General features: G+C 44.9%; 1 protein-coding gene across 1 annotated transcript in view; it reads left to right on the top strand.

Annotated features, from left to right (window-relative positions):
• The window catches only part of APH1A (aph-1A gamma-secretase subunit), a 103,634-nt gene continuing 79,005 nt past the window's right edge, over positions 1-24,629 (top strand). The window contains exon 1 of the mRNA XM_086947606.1: positions 1-314. Coding sequence (XP_086803732.1) covers positions 202-314 — 113 coding nt within the window. The 5' untranslated portion in view covers positions 1-201. The remainder of the gene's footprint in view (positions 315-24,629) is intronic.

Below are 24,629 nucleotides of genomic sequence, written 5' to 3'. Positions count from 1 at the left end.
CAGTTTATTTTCCTTCGTCCTTCTTTGGTTTCCATAGCCTATTCCTTTGTAGCAGCAGTCGTTATCATTTTGCCAGCTGGTTCGTAGTGGCCCTACACTTGTTTCCATGGCAGCTATCTCCGCCGGGTGGCCCTAGTATTTTGATCTGTGGGGTTCGTCGGAGGCGGCCGACCCGGTCGGGCTTTGTAAGGGTCCGGCAAGATGGGGGCCGCCATGTTCTTCGGCTGCACTTTCATTGCCTTCGGACCCGCCTTCTCCCTCTTCCTGCTGACAGTAGCGAGGGACCCTCTCAGGGTAATCATTCTGGTGGCAGGGTGAGTGCTGTGATGGGGCGGTGTGTTGTCTTTCTATGTTGGGCGCACAGCGATCGTGGGTTTCGAGGTTGTCGGCATATGAAGGGCTGATCATGAGGGTGTAGACGTCCCACTACAACCAGAGATTTGGTGTTGCAGATACAGAATGAGTATGTTAACAGCATGTGGTTTTTATATACCAGTGTGTGGTGACAACGTGCTACATTGTGGTATCTTGTTCTGTATTAAATGTCTCAAATTGGAATAGGGGTGAAGCGAACATGGAATTTTGCTGTGTAGGTTGTGATCTGGATGTCACGATGTGGTACTTATCAATGAGTTATGGCTTGGCACGTTTTTGTATGACTGAAGTGATGCTATACAGTGTGCTGTGATTTGTTGTGTTGAGGAATTCGGATAGTTGGTCTGTGTATATTGTTGTGTTTTGACCTGGTGTATGGTGTGATATAAGCTGCCGGGGGTGACTGCAGATCAAGGAGAGTGCCGGGGTGTCTGCTTTAAACAAAGGACGTAGCTAAAGGCAGTTACATTAATGTGGTCGTTAATTACTGCAGACAATACCACATTGTGATGCGGCTAGCTTCAAACCAAAGAAACATATTTGTTATTTGAACATCAGAGTGAGAGCAGATTCATGGTCGGCACTTTCGAGGAAGTTCGTAACTCCGCACCCATCGGCCAGTATGCATACTCTGTATTGACTGTCAATGTAATGTAGTTGTTTACGCTTCTACCCAAGATCAGAATCGGAACTGGTTTTGGAAAATGCAACGCTTTTTTGGCTACATCTTTGGCTGTTTCCTGATCTGTTCTGTGGCACGCTCTGGAAGTGGAGTGTATTTTTAATCTCATTCCTTATAGAATTGTGATAAAAACGCCGTACAAATGAACATGTTTTCAGTGCCCAGCTCAAAACATGTTGGTGGATAGCATAAATAAGATAGTCTTACTAATAGCTCAGGGCTTATAATGAATGGCTGGTATAAGCCTTCAGATCCAACATCCCAGTGTTTGTCTTTCTATTACTCCCTGTTTAATTTAGCCTATTCTATCTTTAGTGGGCGCAATGTTCTAATAGTCCTTCTGCCTTGAGGTATACTGGTTGTGAAAGGCCCTCTCCTAAGGATCGGCCCAATAACTCAAGTTGAAGGCCTTTGAAAACTGGCAGAGCCCTCGCCAGCAGCCTATAAGGCTATATTATGTCAATTTTTAATATGTACAGAAACATGGCTACGCAGGCAAAGTGGAGAGAAAGAACGTGAATTGTGATGAAGTATTAGCCAAACCCTCCTTTTTTTGATACAGTATATATTTAGAATAGTCTTACATGCGCTGCTCAGTGCAGAGTGAATATCAGTGATATGGGCCAAGTAAGTTAAAACTGCAAACTTGAGGTCTCACTGAAGTTTTCAATGTGTCAAGAAGGTAGTGTTTAGCTTGCTGATAATTGTTAGGCTAGGTTGGTGACTATCTAACAAGGATCTCAGCCAGGAAGCTAGGAGATAGTCTATTCATAGTTTTGAAGAATCGAACAAGTACTGTTCTGTATTCCTCTTCTGACAATAAGTGAGCACAGTATAGAAAAGTCGCTGAAGAAAGCCTCCTTCTTTCAGCAAGAAAGGTGAAACGGAAAGGGAAGGTCACATTCAGCTGGTCAACGGTTGGGTAAATTACTCTGAAATAAAGAGGGAACACAATGGTAAATGGCTTTGATTAATCCGTTATGTTACAACCATGGACCAGTTAACAATTTGATTTGTGGAATGACTTGACCTTTCCTATCCATCATTGTTACACTAACATTTTGAAATAGTTTGGATTAGTTGCGTAAAGAAGAGATGTCAATATAAGACAGTAGAGCATTTTGCTATGAGGCTGGTTAGGCTTCACTATGTAATACTCCGACAATACCCCAAAGATGGTTCTTGGATTCACAATAATAAATCCATAGCTTCTGTGTTGTTTTTAATTTGTTGTGAAAAGGAACATGAATGCCCTACTAGGTGGGTAGTTCCCACTTCTGGCTGTCTCTGGCTTCTGACTGTGCCTGAATATCTATCTGCTTCCCCCTTTATGCCTACTGCATGGGCTGATTCTCTGTTAAGAGGGAGCTAGATAGCTTGTGCTTGCAAGCCTTTACAGGCTCAACCCTTGCCTGATGGGCGACTACTGGTCAGGGATCATAGAACATTTGCCTATCCTGGAGATATACTTGCCGAATGGTGTCAAAAGTTAGAGGGTCACAGCACAATAGAAGCCACAACAACCGGGTGGCTTACAGGCTGGTCATCAACCTAGAGCAGCACAGGCATTGTGCCCTGGCATGCAGGAAGGGTTTTCCACAACACTAAAAAAAAAACAGAGTTCCGCTTCTCACAGGGGTCCCTTTGAAGCTTGTACTGAGAGGAGCCCTGAAGACCTTTCAGGAAGCAGTGGTGCACTCCTCAGTCTATACCCTCACCTAACCTACGATGGCCAGAGTGGGCCAGATAGAATTCGCAAGCAATCTTCCAGACTTGGAGCAAATATCCTGTATGGGAGAGATCTTTACTGCGCTAATTTAAAGCATTGCATGCTGAGATATCCATCTTTAAACTGTGTTTTGGTGAAGCTAGAGAAGATTACTCAGAATCTGGACAATCTTCGTAGGGCCTCTTATCCTTAGGTTTTGAGAGTCTCTCTTGAAGTGCTGCCAGTGGAGCTGGTGGTCTTGTTAGGAGGATCGTTAAGTGGTTTGTTGGGCTTGCAGGGTGGTGCTAGAACATGGCAAAGATAGGAAGGTGTACAGCCTCACTCCATGGAAAAAAAGAGAAATTAACTGGTTTGATAGAAAATGCATGTAAGCAGATAGAACAGTGACTATGTGAAAGGCATCCAAGCATGGCAGAGATGGACATCTGTTACTTTTCTAGTCCTGAACTCTGGTACCCTTGCAACAAAATAGGCCTCGATTGATGTGAGACAGATGATGATGGATCTTATTTGACAAACTCTTTGGGCTTCACCACGAGGCTCAGATCAGAGCTTTCAGGGGTGGAGCTATATCTTATATTAGGCAGATTCTCCTGGGGCCTTCCTGGAAGGTTTGGACTACAAACTGAGCTGCCTTTGGTGCTCTCTTCTCATTGTATTTCATGTTGGTGGGTGATTATTTGATTCATGTTTGACATAGCCTAGAGGATCCTGGACTTAGTAGTGCCGTGGGAAGGTCTGCAGGTTTTATGTTGGCAGAATGTGCTTCTCCATTTCTCTCTCCATTTTGGCTCTCAGGAAATCTACGCCTGTAGTTGTCCTGTTGTGGACCTAGATCTAGTTATTGGGAAATTGATATTCTTTCATTTTGGACAGGTTGTTGAGGGCGAATTGGGATGGGGCGTGGGGGTAAGTCTGTGATATCCCACAATTTTTTTTCCCGTCCATCAATAATCAGGTTTATATACTTAAAACATGTTTCTCCTTGATAGTGTGGGACGTGTGTAAAACAATTTAAGGGTATATGCGCCTTCTGAAAGCATTTTGGGTATGTGTGAGTATGAGTATATAAACACTTGCATTTGTGTGGCGCTCAGAGGAATTTGAACAGTTTTACTCCACATCTTGTCACCTGTGCTTAGATCCTGGGATTCCACCTCACTGCCGATCTTCCCTTCAACATCCACATTGCATTCAAAACAAAGGCCACTTGGCACCCTCTGGCACCATCTGACCATGCAACAAAGTGTATTAAGTCTTTCTGCAAAGAAGCTGACTTCAGGACATCCATAAACTGGGATTATTGCATCTAAAATTGAGAACCGTCCTAAAATACAAAAAAATCCACATCATTATAATATATAAATCGCAAGTAGCTGTACAAAGTGAGGCAAAATCTGCGGAGTCGAGACATGCCCCCCTACACGACATGCGTGCAACCTCTAAACATGCCACTACACATGAGTGCAAAAAGGCACCGTGAAAAACACACTTGCACCCAGCAACACATGACAAATGTGTAGCCACAAAATATAGATAGCTCGCACTGTGAGGAAATATACGGCAAAAGTAATCATATTAATAGGGACTTGGGTCATGATATAGCCCTCACAAGAGAAGGCTGAGGAGAAGCGAATTAGCATACTGCAGGAGAAAGGGCCAAATTAAATCTAAGGAAGGAGTCTTACCATATCAGCGGTGGATGCGATACTCATTGGAGGCAAAAGGAAAGTATTTATATGAATGCAGCCCAGCTCCCCGAGGGTAGACCTACCCTGCTCTGCTTTCTTGGAGGAGGAAGGCTGAGAGTGGAGCTGCTTCTTAAGTATCGGTCTAAAGTTGTTGTTTGAGGGTGAAAACAGCAGTGAGGAATACCGACTATGTGGGCATAATCACTAACAAACTGTGCGGCGCAGAACCTGGGAGCGCCATGCTGGATGTAGAGGTGTGTCACTTGCTTGCAGGACCCAGACTGCACTGAGGCAGTGTGAATGTTCTGTCTGGCACAGCATCTTTGAGTGCCATATTGGAGGAGGAGCAGGTCGCTCGCTAAAAACTACAAAAGCCGCAGGATATGTGGCTGGCAAGAGAACCATTGGTGCAGTGGGTGTCAATATAAAAGTAAGGCCCCTACCCCTAAGAAGGCACTATTAGGGGAGTGTGTGGTGTTACGAATATTGCGATAAAAATGAACCATTTTTGGGTAAAGTGTTCCTAGCAAGAGATGTGTAGGAGCCGCAAGTGCTGTCAATGTGGCACATATAATTTAAATGTATGAAAGGTGACAAAGTTATCCCATCATAGCACCCCTAACCATGTGGGATCCAAAAACAGTAACATCAATCCCGCTTCCGCCAATAACCATCTCAACCAGCGAGCCAAAGTGGCAGGTGTCACTAGACGAAACAAAAGAGGGGCAAACAATAACTGTCCTGCCGAATCCTATGGCTCCAAATATATAATCTTCATATTCTTCTAGACAACCAACCACACACAATTTATAATTATTTGAAAAAGCTGGATAATGAACACTTTTAATATTCATTTTGGTACGTTTGGAAACGTGGAATCCCACCCTGCCAGGGGAAAATACTCTACCCGTAATATCCAGTGCTCTACTATCAGAGATCCTCTTGAATGAAATCAAGTACAGTAACATAGTCAACTTAGCTGAAAGTTGTTTGCAGGGGAGATATGAATTGTCAGGTCAATGATCCAAACATTTTAGAACAAAATTTACATCCCACATTCAAGAGTACCATGGTTGCGGAGGATTTGAAAATCTAGTCCCTCAACTAGTTAGTGACCAGCGGATGCTCACTAATATGAGGAGCATCTATCTGAACATGTCAGGTTGAATTTGCATACCAGAAATTATTAATCATTCTGTAAGCAAGACTGCTATATGCCAGTTCAGACAGCATATTCATCACCGTGGTTACAGGTGCTCCCATAAGAATCCAAACTCCATTCGCCATAACAATAAAGCCATCTCGCCCAGTGTGAAGAATATCTCTTATGCATACGTGTAGAGCAAGCCTGTCTGAAGAAGAAAGAAGGTTGTTCCGAAGGTCCCGGCTTTTGCGAACACCTCCTGAAATTCTCCAAGCCATGAGACAAAGCAGGTTGGACTGTATTATCTGGTGTGGGTACTTTGCTGGATCCGTAAGTTATGTCGGAAAAGGAAGAAGGATGGGAGATTTGCAGGGAGATTTGCAGGCAATCTGAAAAACAAGCATTTACAATGCAAGGGTTTCGCCTTTGGAAAAGTTAGAGCTATTGGCATTTTAAATGACAACATTTGTATTTATGTGTTGGTTTTGAAAACAGATAAATAAATAGCATTGTCCTTTACATTGCCATTAGCTTAATCTCTCGCAAATGTGAGTCTTATTGTAGCCTACCGACGAGCTCAGCAGACAGCAATTACTCACGAACAAAAATCATGCAGTGAAGACGAGGGAAACTTCAAAATATCAGAAAGTACAGCCATTTGAGCAACAAGAAACTCCAAGAAGTTAGTGCTCCCTCCTGTAACCTCATATTAAATGGCAAAATTACAGGAAGCTAAAAATAATTACATTTCAGACATTGACAGCTGAAACGCTTAGCACTGAGAACTTGCTACACTGCATGCGATACATAAATTCACTACATGGAATTCAGTTGTGCACGTTTATTTTAAGGTTAGACTACTGCAGTGCTATATTGTAGGCAGCTTTCAGAGACCCCCCCCGGCCTTTTGACCAATTTTTAATGAAAAGTCTCACCTTGCTCTGGGAGTGACGGCAAAGGGAGCAGGAGCAGTGGCAGTAGGAAAATGATGACGGACATTAAGCGCAGGGCCCGTGCGTGAATAATCGCCGCCTCAGCGTTCTGAGAGTGCGCCCTGTCAGTGGTGGTTTGTGCACACCGTCATAGCGCGTCACTACAGTGGGAGTCGTGTGCGTCATTCTGACTTTTGTCACGTAACAGTGGAAAGACGTTGGAGGCTCAGACAGTTGATCACTGCATTTCAGACTCAAGGAGCAGAGGCCTATCTAATGTTTCCAGCAAAGTTGAAGGTTATCTCAGCGGGCCGCACAAGAATGTTTTTTTCTGAGATAAAAGCGGGGGAATTTCTGACAGAGTTAAAAGAGCAAGGGGGTGCCAGAAGGAAATAGGCAGGAAAGGGAGCAGAAGGAGCTCAAAATCACGAAAATACAAATGTTGGATAACTTACCGAGCCTGATAGATAAGAGTAGTATTAGACAAGAGGGGAGGAGAGGGGGAGCGACTCTACAACGCTAAGCGGACACGCATAGGTCAGGAGTGACCTATTTGCCTGTCACAGGGGGGGTGGGGCAGCAGTTGGGGCGGGGGGGTTTAAAGGGGGGGGAGGAGGGAGGGAAGAAGTCACTGGTGGAAGGTGGAGGTGTAAAATGATACAGATTTGTAAAGTTTGCAAGGAAGCAGAAAGAAAATGTACAGATAAAGATAAAATAGTAGCTGAGGTGTTGGTAAAAGCAAAACTAAAATCATGGCAGTTAGGATAATGACGATTAATATCTGTGGTCTAAACAATAAGGAGAAAAGACAGAAGCTCTCTGCGCTGTTGCGATATTGGAGAATTGATATAACTTGCTTACAGGAAACACATGTAGCAGCTGAAGATAAATTCTTGCTTGATCAGATGGGCCTTGAGGTTCTTGCTAGCACAGGACAAGAGGGGAGAAACAAGGGAGTAGCAGTTCTGGCTAGAAAAGGTGCTGTTAAAATTAAAAGGAAAAAAGAGGATCCTGAAGGGAGATGGGTAATGCTAGACATAGAAACAGCCGCAGGAAGATGTACACTGTCCTCACTGTATGGTCCAAATGAAGATGAGCCCGAACTATTTGATTTTATTGACAGTGAGTTAGCATTGTGGCCGGAGCCTGTGATCTGCTGCGGGGACTTTAATATCAACGGATTGAACGGAGTAATAGGCGTGAGTGGAGGCAGGTATCAAGGAAGGAAAAAAAAGGTGCACAAAGCAGTACAAAACCTTGCTCGTCATAATGCGCTGGTGGATACGTGGCTGGAATTTAACCCTCTAGGTGTAGGCAGCACTTTCTACTCCGCACCACATCAAACAGTAGCCCGACTGGACTATTTCTTTATCTCTAGTTCATTAGTTAGCAGGGCTAAAATAGAATGTCTCCCCAGAATAATGTCAGACCACAATCCGCTGGTTCTAAGCTTAGCAGTACCACAAAAAGCAGAAAGGACAAACTCGACATGGACGTTCGAGAGAGGATTGCTGAAGGAGGAGGAGTACATTATAAGGATGCAAGAATGGATAACCCAATTCTGGGATATAAATAGGTATTCAGCTTCAGCAGACATGGTGTGGGATAGTTTTAAAGCAGGAGTAAGGGGGGAGACACTAAGCTACACCCTGGTAAGAAGTAAAAAGGAAAAGGAGAAGGTGGAAGAGGAGATCAGAACTCTGATGGGCTTGGAAAAAATGTTAGTAGATGCAATAGAAAGGCAAGACCCTATTGAACAGATCTTAGTGACTATGGAAGTGCAGAAGTCAGAAACGGGGATTACTTTGGCACAGAAAACAGCAAGGAAATACCTAGCAAATAAAGAGAAGTGCTATGAATGTAATGAGAGGGTGGGACACTTGCTCGCAGTTAGAACCAGGCAAACGTTAGCAGCGGGCGAGATAAAAGAAACTAAGGACGGTACATTGGTAATTGTCAATAAAGTGGAGGAGGTACAGGAGGTATTCAGAAGGTTCTATGAGAGGCTATATGAACAAGATAAAAACAATGAAAAGATAGAGGCAGAAAGCTTGGAATACCTAATGCAAGGTCTACAGGAGGGGCTGAGTATTGAAGAAAGGGATAAGCTAGACACACAACTAACGGTCCAGGAGATAAGAGATGCGATATTTAGCTTACCATCTGGTAAAGCAACCGGACAAGATCAGATCCCGGTAGAATTCTATAAAACATTTTGGGATGTGCTAGCTAAAGATATATGGATAATTTGTTGTTTGGCACAGGGGGGCAGAATAGTTCCTCAATCTTGGGCGGGTGCGGATATAATAGTGATCCTGAAAAAAGATAAACCCCCCACCGAACCAGGCTCTTATAGGCCGATTACACTGCTTAATGCTGATGCAAAAATATTCTCCAAAGCACTGGCCAACAGGTTGAGTAAGGTAATAGAAAGAGTGGTCTCCCCTACACAACATGGCTTCATACCTGGCAAAGGAACTACTGAACACACCAGACAGCTGATCACTATTCTGGATGCTGCAGCGGCCTCAGGAGACCCTGTCGCGGCTATCTTTTTGGATGCCGAGAAGGCTTTTGACAGGGTCTCTTGGGCGTACCTATGGAAGGCTATGGAGTGGGCTGGTATAGGTCGAGGATATATAACCGCAATCCAGGCACTTTACAAACATCCTAGTGCTAGGATACGTATTAATAGATCCTATTCCAATGCAGTACAGATTAGACGGGGGACTAGGCAGGGATGCCCAGCTTCACCTTTACTATTTGCGATATATTTAGACCCCTATCTAAGAAGGCTTACACAAAATAGGGGGATAACTCCAGTTATACTGCATGAGAAAGAGTATAAATTATTTGCCTATGCAGATGATGTGGCTGTTATAACGCCGACACCAGAGGAATCATTGATTGAAATAGAACAGGAGGCAAGGAAATTCGGGGAGGTGTCCGGATATCTAATAAACAGGGGAAAAACACAAGTAGTTCAGAACAGACACACTACATTTGCAGACGCAACAATTGTTTCAGACACAAAGTATTTGGGGGTTAGGGTGACTGCAGACTTAGAAAAATTAGTAGAGATAAATCTGGAACCATTGCTAGGTAAGGTCAAAAGCAACATGGAGAGGGTTAATAACTTACACCTGACTCTTATGGGCCAAATTAATTTGATTAAAATGGTTACTTTTACGAAATTTCTATACTTGTTCAGGGCAATTCCACTATTCATTGAAGGTATATGGTTCAACAAAATAGAATCAATAGTAAATAAATTAATTTGGGCACAGGGGAAGACACGTAGAGCATATCGTTTTTTGACATTATCACGAGAGAGGGGAGGTTGGGGAGCACCTGATTTTAGATTCTACTATTGGGCAACAGCTCTACAATACTCTAAAGGATTATTAGGTGGAAGTGCTCAGCAGGAAGAGAGAAAATGTCCGGCGAATGTATATGAAGCACTTTTAGGAAAGGCGGCAGAAAACGCCTTAGTTACAACTGTGGACTACGCATACTTTAAACACACAAGATTTAAGACTCTGAGCGCGATATATAAAGTTTGGAGAGCAATAAAGAAAAAATTGGGACTGGGAAGGTATAACAGATATCTAAGGCTTTATATGAATAACGATCTTCCACTGGAAATTTTTAGAGACACAGCTATGAAAGAGTGGGACGAAAAAGGGATCAAGAAATTGGGGGACTTAATGGATTCAGGAGGAGTATTCTTAACGTTCCAAGACATACAGTACAGGTATAAAATAGCTGGGAATAGCTTTTTTAAATATTTACAAGTGAGGAGTTACTTTCATACAAAAGTGGGGGGAGCAGGAGGGATGACAAGCTGTAGGATAATGGATTACCTGGGAAGCAGCCTTTTGTGTTCAATAAGACAGTTGTATGCAGAGTTACAGGTCTACAAAATAGACGACAGAGAGAAATACAGTAACAAATGGAGAGAACAAGTAAGAGCCCGACCGGAAGACCTACAAAATTCCTTAGACCTTGGTCGAACTATTTTGTGCTCAGCCACACTTCAAACCCAACATTATAAAACAGTCTATTCACTATATCACACACCCGCTAGAATTGCCCAATGGGGGGGCTCCACCGGAATAATATGCCCACGATGCAACTCAACACATGCTAATATCACACATATGTTCGCACAATGTCCGCAACTATACACCTTAAAATTGGCAATAGAGGAGTTTCTGGAAAAGTCGTTGGGAATAAAAACTAAACTAACTGATGAATTGATAATATTGGGCATAAGTTTAGAAGAAAATATAATGTACCCAGAATTCCTATTTATGGTTACAGCAGTATACAGGATAGCTGTTGCAAAAGCGTGGAAGGAGAAATCAGCACCGTCGTTTCAGATCTGGATAGCTAGATTACTATCTACATATAATTTAGAGAGGGCTATATATGATAGAAAAGGCAGAAAGGCAAAAGCTCTGGGGGGTAGGATATGGTTCCCCATTGACCAATGGAAGAGTGGAAAAAGCTAAAAACATGCTTTCTTTGCTACTTTTGGTATCATTTGTGAAATATGCACGGACTATAAGATTATTATATATGATGTACCCTATTCATGTTTAGTGTGAGAATTTGCATTTATATAATTTTCTAAAAACACAAATCTGTACTTGGTCTAAAAACTTTCTGTAACGATAAAAATGTACTGGTTGTAACAGAAAAAAGGGGGGGGGGGAAATTTGAATAAAGACATTTAAAAAAAAAAAAGAAATTACAGTCATTTGAGCAACAAGAAACTCCAAGAAGCTAGTGCTCCCTCCTGTAACCTCATATTAAATGGCAAAATTACAGGAAGCTAAAAATAATGACACGGACAGCGGGAGGGGGGACGCATAGCTGCCATGGTTTCAGATTGCCATGTGTGACATCTTCATAATTTCAGCGAATTTATGAGCGAGATTTCAGCGACTATGAGTGACACTTTCTCACAAACAAAAATCATGCAATGAGGACAAGGGAAACTTCAAAATATCAGAAATTACAGCCATTTGAGCAACAAGAAACTCCAAGAAGTTAGTGCTCCCTCCTGTAACCTCATATTAAATGGCAAAATTACAGGAAGCTAAAAATAATTACATTTCAGACATTGACAGCTGAAACGCTTAGCACTGAGAACTTGCTACACTGCATGAGATACATAAATTCACTACATGGAATTCAGTTGTGCACGTTTATTTTAAGGTTAGACTACTGCAGTGCTATATTGTAGGCAGCTTTCAGAGACCCCCCCCGGCCTTTTGACCAATTTTTAATGAAAAGTCTCACCTTGCTCTGGGAGTGACGGCAAAGGGAGCAGGAGCAGTGGCAGTAGGAAAATGATGACGGACATTAAGCGCAGGGCCCGTGCGTGAATAATCGCCGCCTCAGCGTTCTGAGAGTGCGCCCTGTCAGTGGTGGTTTGTGCACACCGTCATAGCGCGTCACTACAGTGGGAGTCGTGTGCGTCATTCAACGCACTTAAAGGAATTCACGGAGGACACCTGGAACTTTGATGGCAGCAAGGCAGCCATCTTGTCATCTTATGTTGAAAATGTTTCCGTTGTTTTGTGTGTTTTTAATTTTTTTTTTGGCAGCGCTGTAATCAATTAGTGCAACCGAACAGTGGTTTGATGCAGTGATTGGGGCACTTCACGTGCAGTTTCCCTGCTCAAAATCCTGCATTTCATTTCAAAGAAAATTAATTTGTGCATAATGATTATCGTGATTAAGAATGTGGGCTATGTGAAGCAAGATGCAATTCTACTGGTGAGTGTTCCCGCGAAAGCTTACTCTAGGCCCGCTGTCTGATGCAGTCGGGCATTGAGCAAACGCCTGTACCACAAAGGACTGCCATGCTCAACTTGTTCCATGGGCTGGCTCCAGTTGCATTTTCAACTCAGTGGGGGAGGGATGCTGCAGCTGTTCCGAGCTTTTGCTAAAAGCTGCTTATTTTTAAGGAGAAACTGCATGCATGGGCTTCTCTTCCGAACTTCTGCAAGATTTTATTGGATGAAATCCCATGAGGCTGAAGTCTTGGACCACAGTAAAAAAAAAAAAAATCAACTGATAAGGCGGATAGCAAAAAGAGTAAGCTGTACATTAAGCCCTTGCACTCAATGAATGGTGGAGGTCTTTATATCCGTTGCCTAAAAAACAGGCAAGAGTTCTTTCTCGCTGTCCTTTTAACTTCCAACAGTGCAACTGAGACAGTACTTTGTGCGATCTCAACAAAGCACAGATATTCCAATAGTTACCACTGCGCTGACAATAGCGTTCTCCATCACCACACATAAACAAACAAGGGAATTCATTAGACCGAAATCTTAACATATGCCAACAGATCCCACATGGTCCTCATGGATGGCTATTGTGTGTTTCTAGAAACTCGCATCTCCCACACTCGCCACTTTCAGAACATCCTATAGTTAAAGGTGGAGACAACTATTGCACCTTAACGCAACATTGCACAGATGGGCCCACACGGACAGCCGGAGGGGGGACGGGCACACGGACAGCGGGAGGGGGACGGGCACACGGACAGCGGGAGGGGGGCGGGTTAACTGGCACACAGACAGCGGGAGGGGGGGCAGGCACACGGACAGCGGGAGCAAGATTCCGGCATAAACGGAGCACAACCAAGCATGCGCCTAAAAGTATGTGCTAAGACACACAGGCATGGTAGCACTAGAATACATTGTCAGAATATCAAATGACATGAATATCGTCTCCTAGAAACCGTTTACTAAAATATCACATGGACAGCGGGAGGGGGGCGGGCACACGGACAGCGGGAGGGGGTGCGGGGTAACAGGCTCACGGACAGCGGGAGGGGAACGGGCTCACGGACAGCGGGGGGGCGGGATAACGGGCACACGGACAGCGGGACGGGGCGGGCACACGGACAGCGGGAGCAAGATTCCGGCATAAACGGAGCACAACCAAGCATGCGCCTAAAAGTATGTGCTTAGACACACAGGCATGGTAGCACTAGAATACATTGTCAGAATATCAACTGACATGAATATCGTCTCCTAGAAACCGTTTACTAAAATATCACATGGACAGCGAGAGGGGGGGCGGGCACACGGACAGCGGGAGGGGGTGCGGGGTAACAGGCTCACGGACAGCGGGAGGGGAACGGGCTCACGGACAGCGGGGGGGCGGGATAACGGGCACACGGACAACGGGAGGGGGGCGGGCAGGCACACGGACAGTGGGTGGGTGGTCAGGAAACAGCCAGTGGGACAGGGACAAGACGAACAATGAACACAAACATCGGTGTAAAAAAAAAAAAAAAAAGTACACGCCCATGACCTTGCGGAGAGGGAAAAAATCGGCAGAACGCCCACCAATCGCCTCGGGAAATGACGGACAGTTCTCTCTTCCAATGGCTAGCCTCCATTTATGGAGCTAGCCAATGGAAGAGAGAGGCGGAACGAAGGCCACACTGTTCTAACATTAGATTTCGCCTGCGCCGAAAAGCTGCGCGGTGCGCAGCTTTCAACGAGGCGAAACCTAATTACCAGGAAGGAAACCTGAGTCCTCCACATCCAAGTGACCAGAATCCACTCCTCTACCTGCCTTGTTCCATGACTTGCTGCCCTCAAAATCATCATTAGTGGAGGACCCCCCCCCTTTTTCTCCTCCAAGGTTGGAGGAAGGCTTCCAGGTCCGGACTCCAAATGAAAAATTCCTTCAGTTGTCTGTTCAATATCCATTCAAAAATGTCCACTTTTCAAGGACCCCATTGGAGATTGAACTGTTGGAAAATCTGTGCATTCAGTTTAGTTCGCTTAAGTCTGTCAGATGTCTGAAATGCCCATCCACCACCGTGTTCTGGTGGCCCAGAAGATATTTAGCTGTTATTCAAATGCAGTGTTTTAGACAGATGTGCCAAATATCCTTGGCAATCTCCACTAACATCCGCTATTTTGTGCCGCCCAACTTAATATAAAAGACAGCTGAAATGTTGCTCATCCGCCACAGAATACACAGGTCATTGTTTTCGCGGAATAATTACGTTATCACAAAACAGCCCGCTAGGAGCTCAAGACAATTGATGTGCAATGCTAGTTCCTTCAGCGACCATCTGCCCCCCAACGGCTGGCATCGGATTTCACCGCCACATATAGCTGGCATCCAAAGATCGCCCTGCAGTTCCAGGCTTCTATGTGTTCGAGCCAGCACCTCAATTCTGTCTTGGTCTCAAGCGACAATGGCTCTTGATCCGCATATGCCGGACTATTGTATATTCAAACTTTGCAATGCTCTGTAGTGAAAGGACACTGGGAAAGTGGCTTCGCTAGAATAGGCCAATAGACCGACTATTGTGGTGGACAGCTGAAGAGACATTGTCTCTCTGCTCAAAGCAACTCGCAACTCTTTCTTGATCGCCTTAATTTTGTGACTGAAAAACCATAACTGCGTTGTCAGAGAGTCTAGTCAAAAACCTAGAAACTCTATGGATTGAACCAGAGTCTGCAAAGATTTCTCTGAGTTTATGGCCAACTCCAGATGTTGAAGTAGTTATATCGTCCTGGCGAGATGAAGCATCACAATAACTTTATTTTTCAGCTAAAATTATGAAGTCGTTTGAGATGAACTGTTAGCTTCACTTCTTTAAATTTTAAAATGTCCACAATTGGCTTCATCAATTTTGTGAAGCACCGTGGGGCTGACGAGAGCCCAAATGAAAGCGCTGTAAACTCGCACCATTCTTCTCTCCACTGAAACTGGAGAAAACGTTGATTAGAGGGAAAACTTGGAATGGTCTGTCTGGCATAATTCAAATCCAATCTGACCATCTAGTCTCTGGCCTGTAGAAGATTTTGTAAATGATGGATACCTTGATTCAAGAAAAGCTGCTAGATTATAAAATGGTTGAACTCTCTGAGGTTCAAGACCAGGCGGAAACCTCAGTCTTTCTTTTGGACAAGGAAAATGGTACAGAAAAACTCCTGAGGGTGGAAAAGAGATAGAGGAATAATGCCTTTTTTTATTCGAGCCTGAATTTCTGTATCTATAAAATTCTTCTGCTTGTGGAAAATTGAGAGGTGAAGGGTTCCCTAATTGCAATGGAGTACTACAAAATGGCAATTTCTAACTTTGCACGGTGTCTAAGACCCATGCGTCTTGAGACAGTGATCCCCAGTTGTAAAGAATCTACTTCACTTTGCCTTCCAATATCACTTGTGTTAATAAAATTACTTGATATAGGAGTGACGAGGTTGGTATTTGATCCCCCAGGGTATTTCCTCGGTGTCTACCACGCTGTCTATTTCTGCCTCCCTATGTGGCGAGGAACAATGTACCTCCTCTGGCATCATATGCCCAGTCTCCATGTCGTCCTGGTTGAAATCCTCTCTGGGGACCTGAATAGGAGGAACGCCCTGGAGATCGTCCTTGATGGTGCCTAACAAAAGGATCTCCGAACAAGAGTCCGTTGGTCACAGGACCTTCTTCTGCTGTTGCTAATTCTGTTAGCTGTGGGTCGATCTTCATCAGAATAGATTTGCAATGTTCTGAAGAGCTGGTACAGTTGGCGTTGATCAACTGTTATGTGGCATGTTGCGCCCATCCTACACCGCCGTCTGGGTAAATTGGTTCCCCGGATTCCGTAGCTTAGTAAGCTATCTCCAAAAGTTTGGTTAAAGGATCAGAAATGTCAAAGAGTTTATCCCTGCATGTTTTCCAGGACCTGTCAATCCCGATCTTGTGGTATTTATTCATAAGCACTTCCATATTTGGGTCCACATCTGGAGTTTCTGCCACTTTATCAACCAACGCCGGGAGGATTTATCGCTTGTAAGCGGTTGCACACTTTATCAAAGGATTTGCACAAGCGAGCTTGCACATAATTTGCCACCTCCCCAGAGGGAGTCCATTCCGACCATCTCTGATGTATGATGTAATTCGGATCAAAAGTGAGTACTGTTGTGTGGGCTTTATAAGAAACGTTAGGATTTTTTGTAGTGCATTTGCATTTCCCTTTGCTAGTGTCAAAGGGGTCCTGAGAAAAGTCTGAGTGGGAGGTATCCATGTCAGTAGTGTTATCTACAGTTTTAGCCAGTGGCAGTCAGTGGAGCTTCCAGCTGAAACATACTCTTGGTCACACTGGTATGATTTAGCCAAATTGTCCAGTGTATCAGTTTGTGCCTACTTTTGTAGCAAACTGGAGGCACCTACTGTGTTCCATTCGCAGGGAACCTTTTCAGGGCATCCGGGGGACCAGCTGTCTTTCTGTGTTATGGGGTAGCTCTTTAGCTGTTGCGAGACAGATTGGAGGGCCTTTGCTAAAGCCTTTTGCACTGATTGCTCGACTGAGTTGTCCAGGATCTCAGCCGTAAAAGTTATCTTGGTCAACCTCATAGTAATCCTGATAGTCCTCAACGTTGAAGTGTGACTGATTCATAATAGCAACAGGCTGCTAATCCACGAGGAGTGATAGGGTAATCACATTTGACCATAGCAAGCGCTCGTCCGGTTGGAGAGCTGTACCAAATGAAAACAATTCTGTAGCGACAATTCTACTTATCAGATGGAACCCAAATACAAAGCCACGTCTCTTGACTGCTGAACAGCAAACAAAGGTTGTCAAGATGATGCTGATTCTATTTGAGGAGCAGAACGTGATGTGATTGGTGGAAGACTGTGGGACAAAACAAGGGAAAGTTTTAATATTTCATAATATAGTGCTAAATTTTAATATTTATTTATTAAGCATAATTCAAGCCTCTGCTCCTGACATATAATTTGTCTGGGTTCTTCTCTCTATTATGGTTAACTGCTAGTACATAATGCGTATTAGCTCAACTTATAGTGTATTTTATGAAAATATTTGTGCAACCACTTGTGATGCTACAGTGGTACCCTCATACTAACGGACCTTATTTCTATCACGGAGTAAAAGGTGTGGACGCTACCATGCTGTAATTGGGAAAGGCAAAAAGAACAATTGATGGCTAGAATGCTGAACAATATCAAACATTCTTTATGACTGGGGGTGAATGCTTACATTGTTCAGCATTCCATCTATCATTTGTTCTTTTTGCTTTTGTCACCCTAAGTGGGAAGGGTATGCCCAGTCAATGGTCCCGTGCTCAATACACCACTCGACTCAAGCTATCCTGCCTGATGAGGGGTGATTCCCAGAAACTGTTAACAGGATGCTTGTCTCAGGTCCAGGGAGGACCTGGCCTGGCAGTGGGTGGCGTGGTGACCAAAAGACTGATGGATTAAACCCAGATCTTTGACTGGGGGTGAATGTTTGCATTGTTCAGCTTTCCGTCCATCCTTTTGTAATTGGGAAAGAGCAGTACTAAATGTGTTAAAAAAAATATACTGATAAGATTGTATTTTTATTACAATATTCACCTGCTAGTTACTTGGCTAAAAAAATAGCTCACCCTTCCTTTGCCCTAAAAGACACTGACATGTGTCATGACCATTTGACCCCTTCCATGCTGGGCCGTTTCCGCCGCTGTGCGGTAAACAAAAGAACAGGGCGGGGCCGTGACGAACCCCAGCCGTCATCAGCACACGAGCGCCGCAGAGCGTGACGGCTGGGGTTCGTCACCAGCATGGAAGGGGTTAAGATACTTCTTGATGCCATAATTTCTACAGGGTTTTGCACATGTATGAAATGCCTTATATCTAGTCTCCAATCGTCTAGTTCAACTGTAACTTTGGTCATCAGGTCATTGCTTAGTCTGTTTCTTAGTGTGCTTGCCCTATTCCACTACATCAACGTGGCATCCATTTATTTTATAGACATCACTTGCTGTTTCTGGCGACCTGGAGCAAGTAATTATTGTTCTACTGTAGAAATGTCTCAGTGACAGAAACACTAAACATGTGCTACTGCTCGCAATAACACTATGGAGGCCAGGATAAGAGAACCCCCCCCCATTTTCAATCCTTTGTATTGTCCATTTCACAGTATGTAATACATTTATCTGTAAGGGTCTTGGATTGACTCCACTAAAGGCACCCACAGCCTTTCAGTCTTCTATTATTTTTTACATTTTATTGCAGTTTTAAACCTCTCATACACCAGTATGTGGGGCATGGTTCTGTGCCATCTTGCATTTCTAACGGGCCGTACAGCCATATGCATGCTTATGCAATAACAACATACAAGTGGTAGGCAGATAAAGCATATTGTATCATGGGCTCCAAAAGCAGTCTTCCCGCAAACAATGTTGCTCCTCTCTACTACAGTCTTCCCAACTACACTTGACATCAGTAGGAGAACATTCCCTTCCCCTCTCACCTTCCCTCCCGCTCCCCTTGGTTGTTCCCCAGCTTACTCCAGTTTCAATAATAAGAACATAGCCAGTCTCCTTGTGGAAGTGGTTCTGCAGAAGTCTGCATACTATCCAAGCCCCCCAAGAGGTCTCGCCTCCATCTACCTCCCATTTGCTATCCAAGCCCACCAAGAGGTCTCGCCTCCATCTACATCCTGTTGCTTTCAGTCTTATTTTTAGGTCGAGCAGACCTACGCTCAATGCGTGAGCATTGAGGGTGTCTGCTTCAGACCTAATGTCGCCCGTATTCAGGAGAATGGACACGACTCAGACGCGCGCTTTTGCAGTCTCAGTTTTGACTGCGGGAGCGCGCGTCTGACCCGCGCATGCGCAGAGTAACTCAGCCCTTGCTCACACAGACGCAGGCAGGCAGCCCCCACCCCTCTGCATGCACGCACGCACACACAGGCGAGCGCAGGCACACACATACAGGCACACAGACACTCGCTCAAACCCCCCCCCCCCCCCAGTCACACACACGCACGCACACACACATACAAAGCCCGCCCCCCCCCCGCACTCGCGCACATGCTTCCCCCCCCCCCACTCGCGCACATGCTTCCCCCCGCTCAGCAACCCACTCACCGGCTTCCTTCATGCGGCGGCTCTCCTCAGCTGCAGGGCCCGGCGGCAGGACTCTTCTTCCCTCCTTCGGCACCGGGGCGCTGTTTCCTGTTGTCGCGCCGGCCCCGCAACAGGCGCCACACTCCTCCTTCTCCCCGGCCCCCTCCTGGGGACCCGGGCTACCTCGGACGGCAGGGCGCTCCATGCGCCGGCAGCCGCGGACCTCGGGAGGCGGGACTTCCGGTCGGCCGCGAGCGGATTGGCCGGCCGGCCAAGAGCTTCCGGGTCGCCGCAGGCAGCGCGGCGGCGCCTGCCTCCCAAGGTATTTTTTACACCCCTTAGTGCTTGTTTGTTTAGCAATAGCCCGGAGTAACCGTCCCTATTTTGGCAAGGTAATGTAGGAGTAGCTTTCCTTCGTCACATTTTCTTTGCTCTGGTCAGGGTATTCCATGATGTCTGAGACATGCCCTCCCAGTGGAAGGTGGATGCGGTATTATCTGCATACAACAAGGTTGGTGGGTGGTGCGGTTTGATTTGTTGAGCATTGATTAAGCATATTTATGTTGAACAGTCACGGGTGACATGTTTGATCCTTGTTTTGTTTAGGGCTGGGACAATAGAGATTTGCCCAGAATCACGTTATGCTTGAAACTTCCCCGACTCGAACCCGGGTCTCCAGCTTCAAGGTCGGCCGCTCTAGCCTTTAAGCCACATCCTCTTACGTTGCTACTGGTAGCTGCCGACTGGGCCGTGTCGAACACAGAACAGCTTTCCGGTGCGGTCCACAGTCGCTAGTGCAAGAGCGCCTCGAATGAACTGTGTGTTAGTGCAGCGCTGGCACAGTGGGCATTTAAGAACGAGAGTCTCGCACAGTACAACGCTGTGCAGAAGTGTAGTTCTGGCCACATATATGCTCCCTCATCCAGCACCGGCAGAAGAGAGTAGTGTCAGACGTCTGTCTGCGCAGTGCAACCAAAAGCGCAAAGTCCACTGCTGTACCGGTGGCCACAGGGGAGCTGTGGTCACTGGTGAATCACGAGCAGCTGGGAACTGTACACTGGTTACCTGCTGGCACGTATGCGCTGTTCACTAAAACAGTGCTGGCACAAGACAGCGCTTTGCTAACGCATTGCTGGCACACGAGGGTTCACCACTGGTGCAAAGCTGGTACATGGAGCATCTCTACTGGTTCTGTGCACCCGTGATGGTGCAGCATTTGGAGCATGTCCTGCCAAGTGTGAACTGCTGTTTCAAGAAGGATCGTGTGACCTCCCCCCACCACCTCCAGGTCACAATAGGCCCCAATCCCAGTGAGACAGTAGTTAATTCGGTTATAGCAAGATAGCACATGCTTCTAAATAGTGAGTAACTTCCAGATAATACTTCCAGCTGAAAAGAAACCTGCGAGTGAACGAGCATGCACCTCTCTGCACAACATACATGTCACATGCTGCAATCCCACAGGTTGTGGATTTCTGTACCAGAGGAAAGACATTACCATGCCAGTGACAGTTCAGTTGGTTAAAGCACATGCTGCAGATGTCTGTCAACCCCCGTTAACATCTCACAGGTTAGCGAGGGTACTCCAGGGACTCGTGCAGTCTGCAGGTAACATGAGGCCTGCAGCACTGTGGGTTATCGCACCTGCTGCAGGGAAGAGTGATCGCCTGCTTAAATGTCACTGATTGTGTAACTGTTGCACTTAGTATGTGGAGACGGTGACGGGTCCAACACTCGTTATTATTGGTGATTGCATTTAAGTACAAAATGATGTTTGACAATGCCCTTTATTCATTTGCATCGGTGCGTAAACAAGCGCTTCGTACATATAGTCCATGGTTATGAGAAGCAAGGCTGGCAGTCTCATTTACTGCCAGCCTTGCTCATCGTAAGCAAGGACTATACGTTCAAAGTGCGTGTTTAGGCACCAATTGCAGGTTTTAAAAACAAATGAATAAAAGGCATTGCCATTTACAATGCCAATAGCTCAAACTTTAATAATGCGAGACCTATTGCATTGTAAATGCTTGTTATGTTATGAGATCAAAGAAATAGAAAACTCCACAATTTTTGATTTGATGATAGCATTATTTACTAGTTACTCTTAATTTTCTTTAGAGGTGATCGCTCGTTTGGTAGAAATTACTTGGTTCAAAACTTTCTGGTCGAAAATGAAATGCTTCAATAGTTTTGTTTTTAAAATTTCTGTATGGCATAAAGAAAACAGCAATATGTCTTTTTTTCGTATAAAGGAAGTATGAAAAAAAAATTTTGTGCAAACTTACAATGTGCAATATCAAGGAGAAAAACCTTGTTTAAAAAGACATTTTTGATTAAGCACCATTTAAAATCTATTTTGAAAATTGTACTGCAAATCGGGGGAGGTGAAGTTTGACATGAGTTGTGTTGTACAGTCATACGCAAGCTGAAAAGTAGAGATTGGAGGTTGTGTAACACAGCATCAGTAATGTCGGTTATAGCATGTTCAGTTTTGTCAGAGTTTGGGTTTCTCTTCCATCCGTAGTATCCACACAATTGGATGAGCCATTCAGCTTTCAAGGGTTTTCTAAAGAGCATTCTGATAAATGGATATTTCAGAGCCAGGGGCCCTATACTCCCAGAGAAATGTCCCCATGGTATTGCATCTTCAGTTTCTTTTGATTGCCTGCCTGAATGTCGCTGTTTTGGAGATTTGTTTATCATTCTCATTAGAAAATCACGGAGGCCTAGCTTGCGTACTTTGCTCTCCAATAGTTTTCAATCCCAGCTATGGCTGAGCAACTGGTGTGATGGTGCATACTTTCCAGAAGTTTTTTCTAGGATTTCTCTCGGTTATAGAAAGTTTGGGTTTGGAGCATAGTTTATATCTTGCACATGCAGTAGGGTTCTTTAGAGATACGTTGATAATCCCATGTTTCAGGTGTTCTGTAGCCACCCGTTCAGCAATTTACATGAGTTAATGTAATGTTGAGCACTAGCAGAAATGGGGCATTCTTCATAGCATGGTGCTCTGATGGTTCTCCATCCTGGTTGGATGCTCTAATTTTGTTTGTTGTTTGAAGATACAAAAACATGTTTTGGAGGCCTGCAAGATATGTTTGATTAGGGATACATGGGGCAGGTTCATAGTTGCTTACTTTGGCCATACATATTTCCTTTTTTTCTCTTAAGTAAAATTTACTACGGTTCTTCACTCTTTGTGATTTTGTAATGTAATTCTGTCTTTGTATAGATCACATCACCAATTACATTGTCAATCAATTATTTGGTGCAGAGCTTCTCTGCTGTTGTGTATTTTTTTTTATGGCATGGACTCTATAGATGGCCTAAGCATTGCCCCACATAGTATCTTTGGTGTGGAAAAAACGAGTTACTTACCTGCACACTGTGGATCCGCAGTATTGATGTCTTTTATAGATTCATATGCATGAATCTGCCCCCGTCGTCATGGTGGGAGTCACACGCTGACAATTATAAGCAATGTATAAAGAATCATTGAAAATAATAGCAAGTTCAAGTGACAATGGTAACCAATTCATAGTGTTTATAAGAACCAACAATTATCCAATCAGAGCACATCCCCCTAAAACATTCTTCCCTCTACAAAGCCACCGTACCTCAGATTTCAAGCACAAGTGTTCTAAAATGAATGAAAGCGGTCTCCGAGTCGTGGGCCCCCATGGGGAGAAGGGAAGGTCACATGTGAATTCATGAAATATATCAATACTAGAGAACCACAGTGTACAGGTACGGACTTGTTTTTTTCTTCAGTATTAAATCCATCATAGATTCACATGCATTAATCTGATTAGTAAGTAGTACAAACCAAAGGATGTGGAGGTGGGCATAGTAAACCGCTTGGAATAATCACAGTAGTATTCTCAAAGATGATATGTACTAGAAAAAAAGACGCGTCGAGGAGAAATGCAAGAGCGGGCCCCACGCGGCACTCGTGGAGTGTGGAGGGCTGAGCTTCGGTGTACTTACGGCTTGGGGTTGGGGCTTCTCAATCCCCAATGCACAACTTTGAGGACGCCACAGAAGCTGCACAGTTTAGCAAAGAGCAAAATGGCCAGGAGTCCGGTCCCACATCTCTTGTGTCTGCCATGGGTCTCAGCTTTGCTGGAGGTGTGGGTCGGGGTCCGAGAAGTCTGGAAGTCCAGTCCTGTGAAGCAGAGTCGTCTGGATTCTTCAGGAGCATCGACAAAGCAAGCCGGCAATTCGCTAGGTGGTGCCTGGTTGCACAGGGTTGTTACTCCTTGACCACAAGGGAGATTTTTCAGTCTTCTAGTTGCAGTAGAATGTCGAAGGTCCAGAGTTTCGTTTCAGTTCAAGATAATCTAAAGTCTCTAGACTCAGCTCCTAGCTTTATATTAATTAAAGGGGCTGGATTACCAGCTAGGACCCTCCTATGGGTGGAACCTGGGAAGGGGGTTGTTACACACCTTTCCCTTTGTCCAGTTTCGCGCCAGAGCTGGGGCTGGAGTGCCCCAGCAACTGGTTTGAACTGGGCTATGCATGGAGCACCTTGTGTGCCCCAAGCAGTGTCTCATTTCATTCAACCCACCCTGCCCCAATACACTATGACCTGTCTGGGGAGGTGCTAGCACCTCCCAAGGAAGGAAACCTATTGTCCTGGCCTCACTCGCTGGAAGGGCTCCCAGCTGCAGGAGGTCAGACTTGTGTCTGTGGCAGCAGCATCCATTTTGTGATGCTGAGGCTCTGTTTAACTTTAACCGGGTAAAGCTACAACTACATGTCTTCTCCCTCTAGAAGGATGGAATGCTACCCCGCCGCCAGGACTGGCGGGGGGAGGTAGTATTCCAAAGAGTATGACACCTTACACGACATGTTTTGATAAAGCCAAACCAAAGTTAGCAATAACCACGAGGATTATAATGCACTTAAGAGTATATGGTATGGCTATATCATAGAACAGCTATAAGGACATGGTTCCGAAAGCTGCAGACAGGCTCAGCTCATGCTAGAGCACCATCTCACATAAAACCAAGCACTCTGCCTTCAGGACTATCAAGGCCTGCCATAGGAGGGATTTATAGGTATATATGTGTCTATATGTAATGGTAGGTATAGGGATACTATACCTAAGCAAGGGGTGATTACACGACCTTGCCCCAGCTGAATGATCAGCCTGTTGTGTCAATGTGGATGGCCAGCCAGGGGTG

Source organism: Lissotriton vulgaris, chromosome 12 (assembly GCF_964263255.1).
Source record: "Lissotriton vulgaris chromosome 12, aLisVul1.2, whole genome shotgun sequence".
In the NCBI taxonomy this organism is placed as follows: domain Eukaryota; kingdom Metazoa; phylum Chordata; class Amphibia; order Caudata; family Salamandridae; genus Lissotriton; species Lissotriton vulgaris.
This window is presented reverse-complemented; position numbering and strand designations above follow the sequence as displayed.